The sequence below is a fragment of the Cervus elaphus genome, chromosome 8, assembly GCF_910594005.1.
Source record: "Cervus elaphus chromosome 8, mCerEla1.1, whole genome shotgun sequence".
In the NCBI taxonomy this organism is placed as follows: Eukaryota; Metazoa; Chordata; class Mammalia; order Artiodactyla; family Cervidae; genus Cervus; species Cervus elaphus.
This window is the reverse complement of record NC_057822.1, coordinates 7,894,106-7,916,884: the sequence shown is the minus strand read 5'-3', so window position 1 is coordinate 7,916,884 and position 22,779 is coordinate 7,894,106. Positions and strand designations below refer to the sequence as shown.

General features: G+C 35.8%; 1 protein-coding gene across 1 annotated transcript in view; it reads right to left on the bottom strand.

Annotated features, from left to right (window-relative positions):
• Positions 1-340: 340 nt before the first annotated feature.
• The window catches only part of CLIC4 (chloride intracellular channel 4), a 72,380-nt gene continuing 49,941 nt past the window's right edge, over positions 341-22,779 (bottom strand). The window contains exons 4-6 of the mRNA XM_043909271.1: positions 15,811-15,917; positions 5,024-5,205; positions 341-3,849 (exon numbers count right to left, since the gene is read on the bottom strand). Of these exons, the coding sequence (XP_043765206.1) occupies positions 3,685-3,849; positions 5,024-5,205; positions 15,811-15,917 (454 nt within the window). The 3' untranslated portion in view covers positions 341-3,684. The remainder of the gene's footprint in view (positions 3,850-5,023; positions 5,206-15,810; positions 15,918-22,779) is intronic.

Here is a 22,779-nt window from a genome sequence, read left to right as displayed (position 1 = left end):
CTTTTACTGGTTTTCCTGTACTGGTGTAGGACACCTCTAACACAGTAGTTATGTAAAACAGCTGAGTAACAGCTGTGACAGAAGGCAATCGTATTTTGCTTCTGACTTTAATGATGGCTTGTTTCACACTTATTTATGAAATTTGCTGTAGGTTTTTGGCAGATGTCTTTACTGGGTTAAAAAAATGTTAATCTTTGATCCCGCTTTGCTAAGAATGGGTACCGTGAAAGTTTTTGTAAGTTGTTTTATGCACCTACTGAGATGATCGTATGGTTTTTCCCTTTAATCTATTAAATGTGGTGAACTGCCCCCTCAAGAAAAACAAAGGTAGTCTCAAATAAACACTTTTACCCCAAATTGTTATTTATTTCCATGAGGGGGGGGAAGAAAGAACCTTTTATGATAGTGAAAATATACTTTATTTTTTAATACAATAGCTGCCAGCAATATACTGGTTCCAGAGAGAGAAAAGAAAATACAAGCATTCTATAATAAGCTTTCATTTTCCTTTTCAAGTAATTAAAAAAAAATACTTCAATTCTGTTCAACATTATGGTTTGGGGGAGTTGAAATGTTTTTCCATAATAGAAGTATAATTTTGACAGCCCCAACCTTGGTAATTTGTAAAGGATGGAATAAAAATGATGATACAGTATAACAATAATGAATGCTTCCCTCTCTTTGAATCAAATACTGATTATAACCAGTGTAAGAAATTGGTTAATCAATAAATTTGGTGAAATGTGTATCAAAATGTTTATGAAAAAATACATTTCTATTTCTTCTCATTTTTACCATGTAGATATTTTCTAAATGGATTATTTTAAATGCACAGAAATAAAGGCTATCTACACACAGCTCTAAAGAGATTCAAAACAACAGAAGTAAACGTGCCTAAATTCTAAATCAAACAAATGAGTGTAAGAATAAATGTCAGAAACCTCTTCATTGTATACAGATTGCTCAAGGGTTTAAAGATAGTTGTATAAGCCGAAGTTACCAAGAAATAAAATCTTGTATGAATTTTATCACAAAAGTCAACAATCTTGGTAAAGGAAAATAACAGAACTATACAGAAAATCCACATCTATTTTTTTTTAAAGGGGGAAGTTATATCAACTGAAATGGTAGACAGCCTTCCAAATGTTGAACACAAAAATTTCTCAGAATCCCTTGGAAACTGTAAGATCTTCCATTCAGACTCTTATCTTGTTTAAGTGGAACAAAAGGGGTTTAAATGAAGGGGGGAATGATTCAGTAGTTGTAGAAATAATATCAGATGATTTCTATTACATCAACCCATACACTACATGAGCTGCCATGAAAATCTTTCATGTTCCGAGTCTCCCAAGACTGTGAGCTGTGACTTCTCCACAGTGTGAGATGGGGGAAAGGTCTGTTCCAGGACCATCTTCTACTAGCTTTGGTCCATTTGCCAATATCAGTCTCATCTGACTAACTTTCCTGATGAAGTAATAAGATCTGTCTTTCGACAGAAACATAACTCGGCCTTCATCGAAATTGTAACAGATAGACCCTCCCTTCCTTGGATATCTAGAGAGACAGCCAAGTGTAATCATGGGGTACATTTTTTAAAAAGAAGAAGAGAATAAATATCCAAAGTGGAAAGCTCTTACAATTGAACTTCAGAATGTGTTTTTCATCCCTGTTTTGAGGACTGTGGGCTCTTTCCTCATTAGCCCTCTACTCTGCATCACTTAGTCCACCGTTCACCTGAAACAGATGCTCTACTTCTGAATTATGCTTTAAGCTATGAGGCAAGATTCAATATCACCTGATGCCAAGTTAGTCCTATTGTAAAAGTAAGTGAAAAGTGAATATGGCTGTCTGTGTACTGGTGCAGAGGTGACGCAATTCACCCACGGAAGCTGCTGCCATAGAATTTCTCAATATATAACCTGATACTGCTTCTTCCTGGAACAAGATAAGTCATCACCCAATACTTTATTACAAAATGGTGGGTACCCTAACTTTGTTCAGCAATAAGGAGTTCTAAAAAAGGTAAAGCAAAGAAATCTCCCTGAGCCAAATGGATACAATATGGAGTTTTTCTTATCTTTCTACACCAAGCTAATTACTGATAGATTTAAATAAATGCATAATGCTTATAAAAAAATCAGGCTGCTTCCTTAAAGCCAGTGTTTACTAAATGTTAGCATATCATAGGGAAAAAAAAACATTGCCATTTTAAAGCAATATACTTAAAATTTCCAAAAACAGCCTATGAGAAATAGCACTTCTTAAACAAGTTAGGTATAAAAATGACCAAAAACATTAACTACAGTCACAACCACAGTCTTTGGAGTAGTACACAGAAAGTCATTTTTTTCTTCTTTTAAGTGAATAAATACTTAGCCAAGTTTTATTTTCATCATGTTTATCCTTCCTTGTTACAACACAAAAAAATTCCTGGTTTAGGACTTCAGTTTAAGAAACAAACATGCAGAGTGCTATTCCTCAATGTAGCTCCAGAAAAATTTAATTGAAGGAAATGCAATGATTGAGATTAGGCAAAACTGCAGTAAATATGAAGTCACCATCACAACTATAATTTAGTCCAAAAGGAGTGAACCATCCTCTACCTGATGTCTACCAGTAAATGGGGTGGAATAATAACTTGTTTTATCTTATTTTTAATATAGGATTTATACTGCACTCTAGATTATCCACATTAAATATGCCTGATATTTTGACAAACCCATGCTATATTCCTTAGGTTAACTTTTATATTACTAATCACTGTACTGCTAGAGCTAAATGAACTAAATAACAGTTTACGTAGTGTTGCTCAAAAGATCTATAGACAGCAAGGCTGATGTTTACCTTAAAAAAGAGCACTTTTAAAATAAAGGAAGAAATGAAAAATGTTCCAAATGAATGGCACTGGACAAAATACATATATGCTTGAGAAGATCTTGAAAATACCATCCTTCCCTCTAAATTTTCAGCTTCTGAGTAGTGTCAGATGTTATCGTTAGTATGAAAGAAAAATGCTTTTAGGCAAAAGTAAAAACCCATGTACAAAGTAAAATAACAAAATCTGCACTGACTTTCTATAAAAGCACTCTTCTCGGGTGGTAACATCCTTTAGTACATATCCAGGATAGACTAAACTGAAAGAGAATATTTTGATACAGTAGCAATCCTTTCATATACTCTTACTAAATATTATAAAACTCCCAAAATACATAAATATTCCTTGTACCATGCATTATGCACCAGTTTGGGCCTGACTGAAGGGGTCACGGTTACTATTTTATTTTTTTTATTTTTTTATGGTTACTATTTTAACAGTTGAACAGTGCACCTCAAAAGTTCTGTCATCGATACACAGTGAATGGACTCCAGTGATGAAGGCTCCAGAGAGATGGCAAACTACCTTTAAAGTGAAAGTCTGTGATGGAGTGTCTCCAAATTGGAGGAAAGGAGGATATGGGCTAGGGGATATAGGCAGGGTAAAGGAATTTTCAAATAATACTGCTTAGAGAGTATATATATTTCAAGACAGCTACTATACCTTGTCTATCCTTTATCCTAATGTGGAATAACTGCATGTTCGTGCCAAATAAAGTTTCTACTTTCTAGGAAGAGGAGCAGTCTGTTAGGAAAAGTGTGTTCTTAGTCAGGGGAAGATGTGGAGACATTTCTCTCGTAAGTGCTCCTTTACTTGGTAAGTCTTTTGGCTACATCACTGTATGCTATTTCAACCTCCTTATCGCTGGGGCAGGTGTTGGTGAACTCATCCCTACTGTAGGCATTGGTTAGGTATCTCCAGATGCCAGTCATTCCTTTTGGAATATCAAAGTTGCGGTATTTTTTCGCCACCACCTGAAATACAAAGAGATCAAACGTTACTGTTTATATGCCATGTCTTATAAACCAGACATGTATCTGATTTTAGGGCAAATTAATTCTGTGAGCCTCTCAAAACTGCCTCTACTTGAAGTCTCTCCCCTTCATTATAACTAGACATTTAAAATAATGACAAGGACTGTAAACTATACCAGAGATTCAGAAGTGTGGTGGTGACTGCAAATGCCTGCCTTTACCAACAATAGAAACAGTCAAGCGAAATCACTGGATAAATACTTTAAAACATACACACTAGTCTAGGTCTTCAGCCCATTTTTTGATTGGGTTGTTCTGATGTTGTTAAAAATCATGAGATGTTTGTAAATTTTGGAGCCTAATCTCCTGTCAGTCACATCGTTTGCAAATATTTTCTCCCAATCTGTGGGTTGTCTTTTCATTTTGTTTGTTTCCTTTGCTGTGCAAAAGTTTTTGAGTTTAGGTAGGTCCCATTTGTTTATTCTTGTTTTTATTTCCATTATTCTGAGAGATGGATTGAAAAAGACATCGCTGCAAACATACACACGAGTTGCGACCTGTTCTTCTTGACCTTGACCTTCAGAGCACAGTGTTTCACGCACTGTCACCTGTGTCAGTCGCCCAGTCGAGTCTGACTTTTTGCGACCCTGTGGACCATAGCCCACCAGGCTCGCCTGTCCATAGGATTGTCCAGGCAAGAATACTGGAGTGGGTTGCTGTGCCCTCCTTCAGGGGATCTTTCCAACTCAGGGACTGAACCCATGTCTCTTATGTCTCCCCACTAGTGTTACCTGGGAAGCCCAGTAAATGTATTCACACAATAAATGCTCAATAAATATTTTCTGCCTTGAAAAGAAAAAGCCAGGTGATCAAAGAACAAAGTTTGATGCTGTATGTCAGTGTAGCAACCACTTTAAAGTTACCTTGAATTTTTATGCAGTCATAGAAAAAAATTTTCCATTTCGCATAGGCATTGATTTTAATACACAATTTTCCATTTAATACACCTTAGGGTGTTTCACCTATTGCCTAGACAACATTAAGTTACACTGTTTGGAGGTTCTAAATTGTGACTGTCAGAATATCAGCCAAGTTTTACACACAGGGGGAGTCCTGTCTTCTTAAAAAGGTATCAGGTTTAATAGCAACGTGACCCCACATCCTGCAGGCCTACCTTGACAATGTGCAGCTTGGGCAGCAGGTTGCAGTCGGCTAGAGTCATTTCATTGCCATCCAGAAATTTACGTGTAGAAAACTTGATGTCCTCCATACTATTCTCATCAATTTCATCAGGGAGGGGAGAATTCAGATATTCATCTAGTTTCTGCAGTGTTTTCAAGAGACCCCGCTCCAAAGCTGAAAGAAAGATGGAAATGTTATCAAGTGTGAAACAGATCGCCAGCCCAGGTTGGATGCATGAGACAAGTGCTCAGGGCTGGTACACTGGGAAGACCCAGAGGGATGGGATGGGGAGGGAGGTGGGAGGGGGGATCAGGATGGGGAACACATGTAAATCCATGGCTGATTCATGTCAATGTATGGCAAAAACCGCCACAATATTGTAAAGTAATTAGCCTCCAGCTAATAAAAATAAATGAAAAAAGAAAAAAAAAAAAAGAAAGAAAGAAAGATGGAAATGCTATAAGAAGGAAAATCACCCAATCCCCAAAGTCTAGAAGTGTTACTCCTTCAGTCAGTAACTGGTCTCTCTGACACTGGGGTACAAAACAGACAAGGTTCCTACTCTCCAGGAGCTTATTTATTCACTTGCGGGAAAGAGATGAGACAAATTTACAGATAAATATAAAAACAAGTATGATAATTTCAGATAGTGTCATCTATAAACATTTTTTAATAACTAAATGCCCCATATACAAACACATCGTGGCCCAACACAGTTGATGTCTAAACCGGGAAAAAAAAAAAAAGGGTTAAAAAGACAAACCTGTTATTTCAAATCTAGGGAAGAAAGTCTTGCTGAGACTGAGATTCTTGCCCTCAATTTTAAATCCTGCTCCTATAAAAATGTTTGGATTTATATCCATGAAACGTGTTTAGTTCAGTTCAGTCAGTTCAGTCGCTCAGTCGTGCCTGACTCTGCGACCCCATGAATCGCAGCATACCAGGCCTCCCTGTCCATCACCAACTCCCAGAGTTTAACTCAAACTCATGTCCATCGAGTCGGTGATGCCATCCAGCCATCCTATCATTTTGCCTTTTCCTACTGATGGGGTTCTCAAGGCAAGAATACTGAAGTGGTTTGCCATTCCCTTCTCCAGTGGACCACATTCTGTCAGACCTCTCCACCATGACCGTCCATCTTGGGTGGCTCCACACAGCATGGCTTAGTTTTACTGAGTTAGACAAGGCTGTGGTTGCCTTGGTTACCTAAACCCAAATTATGAAGCTATTGTCCATTATATTCTAGAAGATATTTTACCAAGTATATTTATATCTCTAATCCACTTAGAATTGATTGTGTATAGTGTGAGACAGGGATGTTTTCTGACTCTGTATTCTGTTTTATTGTTCTATTTGTCTATCCTTCTGTTAATACCACAGTTTTAGCTACTGTACCTTTACAACACATCCTGATATTAGGCAGTATAAGTTTTCAAACAAATCTTTCTTCAAGATCATCTTGGCTATTCCTGGCTCCTTACATATCCCTAATAAACTATAGAATTAGCATGTTAATTTACATGTGTGTAAGCACGCACACACACAAACTGTTGAACTTTTGAATGATTTATAAATTCAACACAACTCCAATTTGAGAACTGGAATCTTTATAATTTTGAGTGTCCCAATCTATGATTTTTTTAAATTTTATTCAATTTTATGAAATTAAAAGAGATTTCTTCTATGTTTTCTATGTAGAAGTCTTGTCCATTGTTGTTACATTTATTCCTAAATATCTGATATTTTTTATTGTATAAATATTTTTATCACATTTTCTATTGCTTCTTGCTAGCAGGCACAGATAAAACTGATTTTTATAATAGCCTCATATGCAGTCACTCTGATAATTCACTTTTTTTTTAATTCTTAGGGTTTGTCTGTAGATTACTTTGGATTTTCCACATTTTCGATTATATTAAGAATAATGACAAATTTATCCCTTCTTTCACAAGTCTCATACGACTCATTACTTTTTCTTGCCTATTATACTGGTCATAACCACCAATCCAATGCTAAATAGAAGTGGTGACAATAGCATTGTTTTCTAGTCTCGGTTTGAAGAGGAAATCTTTCACTATTCCTCTATTAAGTCTGACTTTTATGTGGATTCTCTGTCAGATTAAGGAAATTCCTTGCTATATATAGTTTGTACTTTTAAAAAATAAACATTTTAATAAGTACTAAATTTTATCAAGTACTTTTTCTGCATAAATTGAAATAATATCATAATTTTTCTCTTGTAGTCTATTATTGTGACAATTTGAATAGATTTTTTTGAATGTCCAATCTTCCATTCCTGAATTAAACTCAACTTGGTTATATGTATTTATCATATGTATTTATCATATTGCTGGATCTGGCATATTTTGTTTTAGCCTTTTATGACTATGTTTGAGAGAGACTGGCCTGAAAGACTCCTTCCTTTTGATGTTTTTGTTTCGTTTGACCTCAAAAGGCAAGCTGGGAAGTATATCCTTTTTTCTGTTTCCTGGAAGAATATATGCAAGACTGATGTTACATCTTCCCCAATACTTAGAAGAGTTCATCAGAGAAGCCATCTTTGTGAGACAGTTTTTAATTATAGATATAAGACAATTCACATCTTGCATCACTTCTTGTAACAATTTTCTTACATGGTACTCTCTGTAAATTTATGCAATAGTGTTTTCAAATATATAAACATAAACATTTTCATAACATCCTCCCCAAATCATTTAAATGTAAGATCTGTAGTAATTCCCTTTCATTGCTAATATTGGTTATTACCTTCTTTTACTTACCTTGATTTTTCCTGTCAAGAATTCATCAGTTTTCTTATACTTTTCAAAGAACTTTTAGCTTTGCTAATCCTCTCCTAGTTGTTTTCTATTTCATAAAATTCTACTCTTTGAGTATCCCATTCCTTCTACTTTCTTGGGTTTAATTTGCTGATCTAACTAAATCCCTGAAGTGGATACTTTAAGGTTACCAATTTTTAGCTCTTCTTTTTTTCTAATATATGCATTTAGAGCTATAAATTTTCCTCTAAACAAAGCTCTGTGTGTGTACATGTGTGTGTGTGTATGTACACTCAGTTTTGTCAGACTCTTTACGGCCCCACACACTGTAGCCTGCCAGGCTCCTCTGTCCACAGAATTTTCCAGACAAGAATACCAGAATGGGTGGCCACTCCCTACTCCAGGGGATCTTCCCAACCCAGGGATTGAACCTGCATCTCTTGTGTCTCCTGCACTGGCAGGTGGATTCTTTACCACTAGCACCACCTGGGAAGCCCAAATGATAGCATATAAATTTAGACGTGGTATATTTTCATCATGTTATTCTTCAACCCATGGATTATTCAGAAATACACTGCTTATTTTTCAAACATGTAGAAATTTTCTAGCTGTACTTTTGCTACCAATATCTAGCTTATTTTCTTTGTGGTTGATACGATACAAATTTCTTTTGGAAAATTTTTCAGATTTGCTTTATGGTTCAGCTTTATGGGCTTCCCTAGTGGCTCAGAATACCAGACCACCTGACCTGCCTCTTGAGAGATCTGTATGCAGGTCAGGAAGGAACAGATAGAACTGGACAAGGAACAACAGACTGGTTCCAAATTGGGAAAGGAGTAAGTCAAGGCTGTACATTGTCACCCTGTTTATTTAACTTATATGCAGAGTACATCACGAGAAACACTGGGCTGGATAAAACACAAGATGGAATCAAGCTTGCCGGGAGAAATATCAATAACCTCAGATATGCAGATGACACCACCCTTATGGCAGCAAGTGAAGAAGGACTAAAGAGCCTCTTGATGAAAGTGAAAAAGGAGAGTGAAAAAGTTGGATTAAAGCTCAACATTCTGAAAACTAAGATCATGGCATCTGGTCCCATCACTTCATGGCAAATAGATGGGGAAACAATGGAAACAGTGACAGACTATTTTTGGGGGCTCCAAAATCACTGCAGATGGTGACTGCAGCCATGAAATTAAGATGCTTGCTCCTTGGCAGAAAAGTTATGACCAACGTAGACAGCATATTAAAAAGCAGAGACATTACTTTGTCAACAAAGGTCCATCTAGTCAAGGCTATGGTTTTTCCAGTGGTCATGTATGGATGTGAGAGCTGGACTGTAAAGAAAGCTGAGCACCAAAGAATTGATGCTTTTGAACTGTGGTGTTGGAGAAGACTCTTGAGAGTCCCTTGGACTGCAAGGAGATCCAATCTGTCCATCCTAAAGGAAATCAGTCCCGAGTGTTCATTGGAAGGCCTGAGGCTGAAGCTGAAACTCCAATACGTTGGCCACCTGATGTGAAGAACTGACTCACTGGAAAAGACCTTGATGCTGGGAAAGACTGAAGGTGGGAAAAGAAGGGGGTGACAGAGGATGAGACGGTTGGATGACATCACCGACTTAATGGACATGCAGGAGTTGGTGATGGATAGGGAGGCCTGCATGCTGCAGTTCATGGGGTCACAGAGTCGGACACGACTGAGCAACTGAACTGAACTGAACTGAACTGAACTGAGTGGCTCAGATAGCAAACAATCTGCAATGTGGGAGACCTGGGTCCAGTTCCTTGGTTGGGAAGATCCCCTCGAGAAGGGCATGGCAACCCACTCCAGTATTCTCACCTGGAGAATCCCCATGGACAGAGGAGCCTGGCAGGCTATAGTCCATGTGGTCACAAAGAGTCAGACATAACTGGGCGACTAAGCACACACACACATCAGTTTTACAGTCAATTTTGTGTTCCATGTGCATTTGAAAAACAAGGGTATATTCTGCAGTTTTGGGGCACTGTGAGATTAAATTTATAGTATCAGTGAGATTAAACTTGTTCACTGTCTTATTCAATTCTTCTATATTCTCACTGAATTTTTCTTTTTGGCAGATTCTAATAGTTACTAAAGGAGTCAGTTAAGATCTCCCACTAAGACTGTGGATTAGTTTATTTCTCTTTTAGCTCTGTCAATCTGGTTTATATATTTTGAGGGTGAAAGTGAAAGTTGCTCAGTCACGTCCGACTCTGTGATCCCATGGACTATACAGTCCATGGAATTCTCCAGGCCAGGGTAGTTAATTTATTTATAAATATAAATCTAGAGTTATTTTATTTTCCTGGTAGGTTGATCTTTTTAAATCATTCTGAAACATGTTTCATTATCTCTAGTAATGCTTCTTTCCTCAAAGTCTACTTTGTGCAATGTCTATATAGCTTTACCATCTTTCTGGTTACACTGTTACATTCAACTTTCCTGGGTCTGATGATCGGTCTGTCTATCTGTGTGTATTTCAAATGTGTGTGAAGGGGGAGTATTTCTTCTTGTACATAAACAACTATTTTTAATCCTGTTAGCATATTTTGTTTTCTACTTGGGAGTATCTGAATCATTTACATCTAAACAAACTTTGGTTTAGAATTGCTATCATACATTTGTTTTCTATTAACCTATTCTTGTTCTCTTCTTTCTTGCCTTCTTTTGAATTTAAAAAAAAAATTATTATTCATTTCTCCCTCTACTCGTGTATTACACATCTTTTTGGCTAGAATGTTTCCTTGACTTACTAAAGCATAATTATAACTTTTACCATTTCCAGGATAATGGAAGAGCCCTAGAGCACTCTAACTGTATTTAATTGCCTTCCTGTCTCACATGGGTTTCCCTTGTGGCTCAGCTGGTAAAGAATCTGCCTGTAATGCAGGATACCTGGGTTCAATCCCTAGGTTGGGAAGGTCCCCTGGAGAAGGGAAAGGCTACCCACTCCAGTATTCTGGCCTGGAGAATTCCATGGACTATACAGTCTGTGGGGTTGCAAAGAGTCAGACACGACTGAGTGACTTCACTTCAATCACATGCTACTATTGTTTTTTGTATTAATTTGACATATATTTTAAATTTCAGAAGTTATTACTGTTCTATACAGACAGTATTCATTTATACTTTATTATATTTACATGAATTTTTGGTTTCTCTTCCTTCCTACATCTCTGGGTATTCATTTGAAATCATTTTCCTTCTGCCTGAAAAGCTACTTTTAGTAGTATTTCATTTAGTATGAGTCTGCTAACATGAATGTTTGGTTTCTGTTTATTTGAAGATGTCTATTTTGCCATTACCATTTAAAATTCATAAATAAAAAACAATTAATCATTACTTTCCTATTTTTCAGTTGAAAAACTTGATGAACATGTTAACAGAACTGATTCTCAGAGCAGCCACAGGACATAGAGCAGATATTATCCTATCTTACAGATACTGAGATAAAGGAGAAGAGCATTTGCCTTTTCTCAACATCAAAGAAAGGAGATCTGACATCTTGGAATTTGACTTGTTACAACTCCCTGATATTATAAAGTGAATTGTAAATTTCACAGGCTCATAGAGGAGGCAGTAAGAAAAAGTTGACTGGTTAGCAAGTACATGATCCAGTGGATCTTCCTGACCCAGGAATCGAAACAGGGTCTCCTGCATAGCAAGTGGATTCTTTACCAACTGAGCTATCAGGGAAGCCCTTATATAGATCCAGGGCTGTAAACATAAGTGTCAAATCTTGAGGTAAAAATAAAATGCTTCAAAGTGCTTGCTTTCACTTTTGAAGATTCAATATGCTTCTGTCAAAAGCAGTGAATACAGAATAAATACACATTAGATACAAGGACTTGTTCTTTGATCAGATTACAACGAACAGGATCATTGTCTACAAGGAAGATAATACTGAATTCAAACACTGAAATAATGTCTCAAACGGCACTTGAGTGGCATGACCAGTCTGAGCAAGTATATGATCTCTGATCTGCTCTAAATAAATCCTTTTCCTGAATTAATTCTCAAAAGTATCCAAAAGAAAAATAAAATATCCTAAATTTACAAGGTTTATAATGTACAGTGTTTATATTTGTAGCTGTAAGGCACTAAAATTCAGAGGCTAACAGAACATTACAATTGCTGCCCTGTAATTTTTTTTCTTTTTTTAATTTTCTTTCTTCTTCTTTTTTTTTTTTTTTTGTTGTTGTTTTCTTTTTTTTCCTGTTTTTTTTTTTTTCTTCTTGTTTATTTTTGCCCTGTAATTCTGGACTTAGCAAAATACCTGCAATGAAGCCAACTTGCTGTATTCAACCAGTGTTAGTGATTTTTCATAGTTAAGAATGTTGGAATAAAGGGTGTATTAATGAAAACAAAGAAGGATGAATTAGTTTGATACAATTTTTATGTAAGAATATAAGGAATGGATAACAATGAAAAATGAGGTAACGAGAACTAAAAAATGAGGTAACAAGAACTAAAGAACATCATTTAATAAACATAATAAAGTTTTGAAAACAAACCATCACAAAGGAATTTGAAATTGGTTAAGATGAAAATCTCAAGATTAACCACTAGAAGGCAGTAGCAGGCCATCAGAAAGTAACTCCCTTTTTGTTTAAGCTCCTTGTCTTCTGTAACTAGTAACAAGCACTATTATTCTCTAATACCCCTACTGTACTAATGCTGTATCTCTAAGAAGGTATTTCAAAAGTTCTCAATAAAAAATTACTAAGTACAACAGAGGCTATACAAATTATCTTTTAAATTTAATTGTGAAAAATCAAAATATTAACAAACACTCTCACAAACACACCAAGATCATAAGTGTGGGGAAATGAATACCTTCATGGTGGGACGATAAACTGGAATAGTCTTTGGAGAACAAAATCTTTTGACCTATTTGAAATCTAGCACAAGGATATCAGTGGCAGCATAGTTTGTCATAATGAAAAAACTTGAGGCAATCTAAATGTCTATCAGCAGCGAAATAGTTAACTAAAAACTCCATATTATGGAATATCAAGCAGCATTTCTTAAAGTGAGGTAGATCTACACTTCGAAATGGAAGTATTTCTACCATATAATACACGATAAAGACAACTGCTGTACACACACACACACACATAAATACACATTTAAGTACAATGTGTGTGCATAGAAAAAAGGAGGCAACATCCTAACTGCTGGGGAACAGGTTATGTGATGTGACTCACAAAGGGCACTGGAGTTTTATTAATTTCTGTACTATTTTAACTTCTTCAATAAGCATGCATTCACTCTATGAATTGTATAATGTGAATGAGTAAGAACAAGGCAGAAGGCATTAACTAAACAAGACAATTTCTGTTACAGAATTCCTTGCCTCCATCTAAAAATGGGAATTGGGACATTATGGAATACGCCTCTGAGGATATAGTGGCAGATTTCATCACTGCTAAATTCACTGACCTCTTAAGAATATTATAAACATCAACAGACTAACAAATTATCTATGAGTTACATTTGGGAGCTTAATAAATTATATAAATTAATGAAATCAAAGAATTTTAAAAAAACATGAGAGATCTGGGACAGGTCATACCTAACCCATCCCATAAAAGTAATTACCCATTAATTTCTCCTTTAATGTTTCAAAAGAAAACACAGTTACTCTCGGTCACCTTAGACAAGTTACTAAAGAATTATATGTTTTATCTATCTATGTTTCCTTTTATTTATTTTATTCTCTAAATCTTTTTTGTTTACTCTGTACCCTGATAAAAGCTTTGACCCTTCTGTTTCACTCGCCCAACTGCTAAGGCATCCAAACATCTAATCCCTTATGAAGTAGGTCTTAAAGGGCCTTAAAATTGTCCAAATACACTGAATTTTGTGAAATATTTAATATGTTTTTAAAACCAATCAAGGCTTGCCTACTCTAATTTACCATGTAAAATGAAAAACCAATTGATGTGTATGTAGGTTGTTGATTATTTGGGGGAATAAGGAGGTAGATCATTAAGGCTTATTTAAGGTATTTAATTGTACTAAACAGACAGATAAAAGGCCTGCAACAAATATATACAAGGGAGACCCCTTAAGCTCCAAGTGATGTGGAATACTGTTTTCTGAAATCTCATGGCAGTGTGGGGAGAAGCTGCTTGGCAACTGGAATTCTTATTTAGCAATAGGTAATTTAATATAAAAGGCCTTCTAAGTTATGCGCGGTATAATCTATTATATCGCTTGTTCTTATTGGTTATAGCATTCAAAGGACAGTACATGTAGGTGGCTACTTAAGACAGGAACAAATTGATAGGAAAATAGAATACAAAGTTATAATTAAGTGAGTCACTTTCTCCCCTAGTCTCCTCCCCCATTCCCATCCCTCAAAGCAGTGTTTTTTTTTTAAGCAGACACATTTTATTTCCCTCTCCTCTTTACCAAGCATCAAAAGAAATTCAACCACCCTCCAGTTTCCAACAGCCACACTGAGAAATAAAAACATTATGACTTTAACTTAGAGAGTTCATAGAAGAAGCTCATAGAAGATGTTCAGCAAGAACATCTGGGTGTACAGAGAACAGCCACCTGCAGGAAGGAAGAGCAGAGCAGAGACACTGTCCATGGACAGGAGGGGCTCCAGTGAACTGTTTACTGAGCGTATGAGAGACTCATACAGAACCATTAGTCGGACAAAAAAAGACAATTACTAAGGAAAATTGCTCCCTAGCTGTGGCAGCTACTGAAACACATTTAATAGATGTAAGACAGGCCTGAGCACTAAAGTTTTTCCCTTCCCTATAGAAACACGATTTCATGCAGTGAATATTATTCCAGAAATCACTGAAATTCAATACTAAATTGTAAAATGCTGCAATTTAAAAATTTAATAGTAATTTTTAAAAGCCTGAATAGCTTGGAAATCTACCCATTGAAATAACAGAAGGAAATCGGCAAATGTGTCAACTTTTTAAATGTTTATTCTTGCTCAACTGGCACTGAGATATTTTTTCCCTTTGGTATTCTTGCTCATCTGCGGCCATAAACTCCACCCAAAGAACCCCACCCAAGCTACCAAACACTCTAAAATTATGATGGATTATAATGTCTTTAGGAATTGGCTCTTTGGTAATTACTGATACTTTTAATTAAACACTAATGCTCTCTCTATATAGTTTTTGGCAGAAAGAACAATGCTTAACATCCCAAAGAGAAGAAAAGGGGAGATGACTGAATGGTGTAGTTAAGACAAGGTTCATTCAATGGGACCTCTTTCAAAGAGATTTCCCTTTTACTATATGTAAGTTTGGTAAATGAAATGATAAGACAGTGTCTTTTAATAAATAAAAGAAGGAGGTAGCATCTGTACTACACAAACCACTCTCACCATGAAAATAGGACTTGAAGCGAAAACCTTAGTTTTAGGATACAGAGACCTTTGCAAGGCTTGTGTGTCCAAATGCTCTCTTAGAGCAACTCCAAAAACTGCTCATAAGGGTAATTAGCACAAAAATTCACCCAGGCTGACTTTAGGTTCCTGGCACCCAACAATAAACAAAAGCTTTAGTAATAGTTTAAATTAAGCTATATCAATCTATCCCAACACTACAACCACCCAATCCATTGTTTCTGAGACACTGTAATTTTCTGTATAGCTGCCTTCATGGTAACTTCTCAGAAGAATATGTGAACAAATTCACTCAATAAACATTTAATCACACACCCACTTTATGCTAGGCACAGTTAATCAACAAGAAACAAAGAAAAAGAACAATTTAAGGACTTACTCTGGTTTATCATCAAATCTCCGATCAACTCTGAAAGCTAGTTTTTAATACTTTAAGGAACGGCCTCCAAAGTAATCATTTACAATCACTGTCATAATAGGGTTTTCTGATCTTTGTTCCTGTTTTTGTTTTGTTTTGGAGGTTTTCTGGGGGGTAGGTAGGAGGGACTGGTTCTACACTGCTAATTCAACCACTTGGGTTTTTTTTTTTACCTTCATTAGCCTCTGGCCTTGAATTCTTGATATATGCAGAGAATTTGGCAAAGATGTCCATTCCAGCAGTATTTGATTCTGGGTGTTTTGGTGAAAGCTTTAAGTACCTAAATGAAAAATGTAATAATGGATTATACAGCCTCCAAAGAGACATTTGCATAAATCCTCTCAATCAAACCATTGTGCTAGCAGTTACTAGACATCTTTTAACAGTTATTACTCTAAGAAATGCCATCATCAGTTTTCCACAGAATTTTTTAAGATGTGCTTTTTCCTTAGGAAACAAAGTTCTGCACAGTGCTTTTGTTCACATATTAATATTCTTGGCATCCAAAGGGCATCCGCACCCCATCTCCATTTTATAAATTAAAATGCTGGGAAAACAGTCTACTTGTTCAGAGAATGGTGCCAAGTCAATGGGCGTCTTAGTAAGCGAACTGTAGAGCAGAGCTGTCCAAAAGAACTTTCTGTGCTGACGGAAATATTACATATCTAAATTGTCCAATATGGTAGCCATTAGTGACTTGTGCCTATCCAAATAGGAATCTAAATTAATCATAATAAAGTTAAAACTCATTTCCTCAGTTGCACTAGCCACATTTCAACTGTAGCGCTTTCTCACATAGGAATGCCAAAGAGACATCTTTGGTATGCCATGCACCGAGCCAGCCGTGCACAACAGTACCACAGAACCGTGGCAGTAGGAAAAGAATCTAGACTGGCCAAATTTAGGTCAAGGACAAAACAGCAGGAGGCCGATCATTCACTTTAGCCCCACACTCAGGATTTTCCACAACTTCCATACACGAAATACTTACTTGTAAGGGTGACACCAAGCAAGAGAAAAATAAGACATTGGAATTTTGCTAACAAGTGCTCTGTTGTGTTATTACAAAGTCTTTCTACTTTGAGAAGAGACATTTCATGACACAACAGCTTTTTTAAAAAGACATACACACGTGTATTTTATATACTCAAATTTCAACACATATACTTAATTTTTATTTCTTCCTTAAATTAGAAAACACACGTGAAAAAGCCCAATTCTTTACTTTTCCCTTCAGTAGAGTTTGCAGCAACTCCAAGGAGCCAGGACTAGAGAAATTCAGACTCTTAGCACCACTTTAGGAAAGATTGATCTTTTCTTAAAAGCCCTGCAAAACTTCCCTGGAAAATGGACTGGGGCAGTAAAACTACAGAAAAAAAATCTTACATTGAACTAGTTATTCAGATTTATTCATGCATTTTAAGATGCTTTCTTACCACTTTTCTTTAAACTAAAAATGAAAAATTTTTAGGGAAAAAATTTAGTCCAGTTGCAAGTTGTAGTTTCAGGCTAGTTTTTATATTCATATTTTTTATGTTTACCATTTTAAATTCAAGAAAAGATATCTTCTAAACTAGACATAGTACTATACTGGGAAGGAAAATATAAAATATATATTAAATACCTATATGCTCAAGTTATTTCCTTTTTAATATCTATTTTTAAGCTTAAAAGGTTCTTTATAATTAGAAGTTATAGTAACTACATAATGAGTTTTTCAGTGAATGATTACAGTAAATAAATTTCACCTGAGTGTATGTATATGCATATTATATGTGTGTGTGATGTGTGTGTTTATATATACACATATATAACATGTTTTTTTTCCTATTAACTACAGGAAACTTTATTATCTCTCTCTCTTTCCCTCCGCCCCCTACCTGAGCTGAAACAGTTAATTCCAGCTTCAACATCCCTGGATTTCCCTTGACTATGAAAATAACCAGCCTGTAGTTTAAATATTTCCACCACTTATAATACAGTACCTTCATTGACTCATTCCAAAGAAAATATAGTGCAAGGAACAAAAGCGCCTCTTCAGTACACCTATGTCTTCCTCTAGCCAAGTTTCCAAATTTATTCTTCTATTCCCCAACCAATATTTAAGAGTACCTACTTTTTCTAATGAAGTAAACTTCATAATTCTCAAAGTAACTTATAAGGAAGTAGATTTGAATTATAGATTATTTACATATTCATTTTATGCATATATTGACTTATTCTAATAATTAGGTATCTACTATGTGTCAGAAGTTGTACTAGGTACTGGGGTTATAAAGACGAACACACAGAATCATACTTACCAGAGACCTATTTTAATAAGCAGGTAAAAATGTAGGACTTGCAATCAGTGTATCCTTTATTACATGGAAACAGATACTATTACAACTGTTTAAAAAAACAAAAACTACTGTTCTCTAAAACATGCCCTATTCTTCTCCAAGACAAACAATTAAACTTGTATTATTAATTTAATGCACACAATAATATAGGTACAAGAGACCACTCAACCTAAATCTCTCAATTTGCTAAGAGGAAATTATATTCCAAAAAACTTACATAGTTACCCCCAAATCATTGGACTTATTAAAAGTATCATCAAACTCACATCTCCTGTCCCCAAGTCCAGTGTTGTTGTTTTTATTACAGATCAAGTTCAAAAAGATAAATCAAATTCTAAACCATTAGGTCCAAAATCAGTTGTCAACTTTTTTGCATTTCCCCCAAACACTGGATTTTAATAATTCATTAGTAGTAGTTTTGGCAAACTGCTTGATTAAGCAATACTTTTCAACTATTATGAACATTTACTTTAACATTTAACAAAACAAAAGTAAATGATTAATAAAAGGCTATGTGTCAACCACAGAACAGACACGCACATCCAGGGCACTGAGACTTTACGATCAGTCCTTTATTACATCCTGTATCACATCACTGACTAGTATTTATGGTAGACTAGCTAAGAATAATTCCATCCTTTAAGAAAGATCTCAGACATTTTCTCCTTTCTTGTGTTAATGTGAGAATAAAGTGTGGTTATACAAGTCTATTAAATTATTCCTGTAAATTCATTCCTGTAAGTTTCATTGTTATTTCTCTTAAAAAAAAAAAAGAAAGAAAGAGAAAAGGCTTAACAACAGTTTATAGAACTTTTCTCCGAAATTATCTATCTTCCTCTATCCTTCTCTCCTTTTATCAGTAAGTTGGCCAAGTATACAAGCCTGCTTCAGTTAAAAATCCAAATTTCAAAGTTTTTTAAAAGCTTTTGGTGGGGGTGGGGGTGGGGGGTGGCAAAGTAGTTCCTTCTTTCAAGCAAGGGGGAAACTGAAAAAAAAATACCCCAGAAGAGAAGACAGCTTCTCCGTTAAAACCTATAGTTACTTAGACTAGCAAAAGCTCCTTGATTTTAGCTTTTCATCAGTCTCTAAATTCTAAACAACTCTAAAATAGCTTATATTTGTCATGATTAAATTAGAAATGCTCACATAAAAACCCCTCTGTTCTCAGTCATCAAATGCCAAAAACATGTTATTAGAAATGCTGGATTCTGGTTCACCAGCTTATACAACTCTTCTGCCTTTTCTCCTCCTCCTACCTGGAAACAAGGCTTACAATCAGTGTGAATAGGATCAGCTAAGACCTCATCCTAGAGAAAAGGCTGATCCCTGACTGCCCTAGAACAGAGGAAAGGGAAAAGAATGCATGTGATGATCCCACTTCCTTCTCTCTCTCTCATCCTCTAAAAGCAAGTCTGTGTGACAGAGAACATGCTGTTTGATCAGTATTTCACATTACAGGTTACAGAACCCACTAAGGGCAAAGTACTCTCAATCCAAACATGCTGCTCCCATGCATATAAACAAAAACTCATCAGAAATTAAACCTCCCCTACTTTTTAAAAAGGATTCACTAAATTAAGTTGGACAACCACTTTCAGTCTCACGTGGTCATCACAGTAAAACAAACTCCCTTTGCTTTCTATCCTACCCTTCCTCTAAACTTGAGCTACCCTTCAATTTTGTACTCACTAAAGCACAATTCCAACTAAAGACTCACAGTTTACCTTTAACAAAAGTCAAACTCAACCAAATGAAAAACAGAAGTAAGAGGAAACATAGGTTTTTGAAGGCAAAAAGATCTAGCTTTCAAAGTAAGTATGCCAACTCTGCCCAGGTGGCGCTGGTGGTAAAGAACCCTCCTGTCAATGCAGGAGACATAAGAGAAGCAGGTTCAATCCCTGGGTTGGGAAGATCCCCTGGAGGAGGGACAGCAACCCACTCTAGTATTCTTGCCTGGAGAATTCCCATGGACAAAGGAGTCTGGCAGGCTACAGTCCATGGGGTCTCACAAAGTCGGACACAACTGAAGCGACTTAGCATGCAGTATGCACATGCCAACTCTGCCACCATTAACTGTGAAACCTTGGACAAATTATTTTGATTACTCATCTTCAGTTTTTCCATAAAGTCTTGGAGAGGATTGAGATACTCCACAAAATACTCCACAATGGACAGTGCATGGCACATAATTAGCACTTGAATGTTAATAACAGCAGAGGCATTGGTAACATAAAAAATACTCCCTTCTATTTAAAGTAAAATTTTAAACTTTATTTAGAAACTCTCTTCAGAATATAAAGTCAAAGTTGTTAGTCAGTCAGTTGTGTCCGACTCTTTGCAACCCCATAGACTGTAGCCTGACAGTCTCCTCTGTCCATGGGATTCTCTAGGCAAGAATACTGGAGTGGGTTGCCATTCCCTGCTCCAGGGGATCGTCCCTACCCAGGGGTTGAACCCAGGTCTCCCGAATTGCAGGCAGATTCTTTAACCATTTGAGCCATCAGAAACATCAACATAAAAACAAGGAAAATTAACCACAGAGAGAATTTAGCAGATTAAGAACCCTTTAAAACAGAAAGATCTCCAAAGTTTTAAATTAAATTATTTAAACGAAAAGATCATCTCTGCTTAGAGTATCTCTTTAAATATGCCCAAACGAAATGAAGCTAAATTTTCTATATATAAAAAACAAAGTGAAGAAATTCCCTGGTGGTGTGGTTAGGACTCTGCTCTCACTGCTGAGCACCCAGATTCATTCCCTGATTGGGGAATTAAAATCCCACAAGCCACAAAACGTGGCCAAAAAAAAAAGTGAAAATGTTTATTTTCAAAGTCCAAATCAAATTAAAAATGCTATGATGTCTTAGAGAGTCCTGGATGCCAAAAAATTAGAATATTTTAATATTAGCTCCATTAATATTTATTATGAAGCTATTATTATTTATTAATAACTTTAATATTATTACTTAATATGTATTCCCTCTTAGAAAAAATAAGAATAATGAAATTTGTTATTGTTATTGCTGATATTGTTGAATAAGTTTAGGAGAGAATATGTAGAAATACCCCCATTTTACTGAAATGGTATATAATGTTATCAGCATACTGACTTCAAAAACGTAAATATCCTTGGAAGGATTTACACAAGAAACTTTTCAGACTATGATTTGAAACAATATACAGTTTCCCTCCCAGAGAATGAATGTCATTCAAACTGTTTCTCTATTTATAATTTAGTGTTGATACAATAATCTACAGTTATGAGAGAAAGACTACTTTCACTAGCATCTGAGGATAAACTAGCAAATATGGAACTTTCCTCACAGCTGACTGACTTTAAAAATGAAAAGGGTAAGATATACATACATACATACATATATATATATATATATATATATATATACACATACATACATAAAAAGAATAAAAAGAGGTCTGGCAGGTTCCATTTTCTCTCAACAGTTATTTGAATGAATGTTCATAATAGTTCATTACTGATGTATATAAATCTTCAGTTTCTATTTTATAAAGATCTTAGTTTTAGTTTATCAGTATTCTAACTATATACATGTTCTGGAGGAAAAGTCAAACATAGTTTTATAGATATTGGTCTACAGAAACTTTACTAGGGATGGAAGATAGGTTAGGACTCTTGGAAAACAGAGATAAAAGAAGTTTGAGGTTCTCAGAAAGACAGGAAAGCAGAGGATAAACTTTAGAATATAGGATTAAGAAAATGAAATTTTAAGCTTAGTGTAAGATTGCTGAATAGAGGGTAATTCTGTTCCTAACTGAAGATGAACTAGTTGCAGACAGGGGTGTCATTATTCATGTACCTCCTGGCGGCCTTCTTGCCTACCATCTTCAACCCTGCACGCTATGCTGCAGTCACATCCTCAGGTCCTCCAAAGAAACAGTTTATTCAAAATTATTTTTCTGCCTAGAACGTCTGTCATCTTTGCACTCACCTGTGGAATGCCAATCTTTTTTTTCAATTATAGCTTAATTCAAATATTATCTCTTTCTCTAAAGCCTTTCCTGATTCCACTCACCTTCCCATAGCACCACTATCTGTCCTTATTCAACTGCACCTCTAGAGAGCAGGAACTATCTCATATTGTATCCATAGAGCTTTGTTGCCCAGTAACTGTTTGCAGAATAAACCAGTCAATGAAGGAATGAATACTGAGTAACTATTATTTTAGAACTCTCTAACTCAGTAATCTCATTCCAGGGAAATTTATCTGTATGTGTGGAGAGTAAGACAACTAACAAGAAAAAGCTTGGGCCCAAAAAAAAAGAAACCTGGTTTTCAGGATAATGAAACTGGAAAAGCCTAAAAGGCTTTGAATCTATGCGAAGATTACATTATGATGCAAACCTGCATCGTTGCAATTTAAGTAACTGTCATTACAGTACATTTATTTCTCAACTACATCTCACATTATAGGCAATAGTTGAGTATTTTAAAATCATTTACCACGTGGGCTAATATGCAGGACCAGGGTATCTAGAACACCTCTAAGAAATATATACATAAAAATGGAATCCCAGGGACACAGTCTAAAAAGTTAATGCCCTTGGGTAGTAGCTTCAGAAAATTACCTTTAAAATGGCCTGATAGGAAATCTCCCAGCAACCTGTACCACACTCCTGCTTAGACATTCTGGCTGGGTTCAATGTGAGTAGGTCTTTCCCCATCTCTTCTTATCCTTAAATTTCACTCTCATTTTGGGACCTCAAATAATCAGTCTTTCCTGACCTGTCTCACATATCCCAAACACCATGTATTCTCCAGCT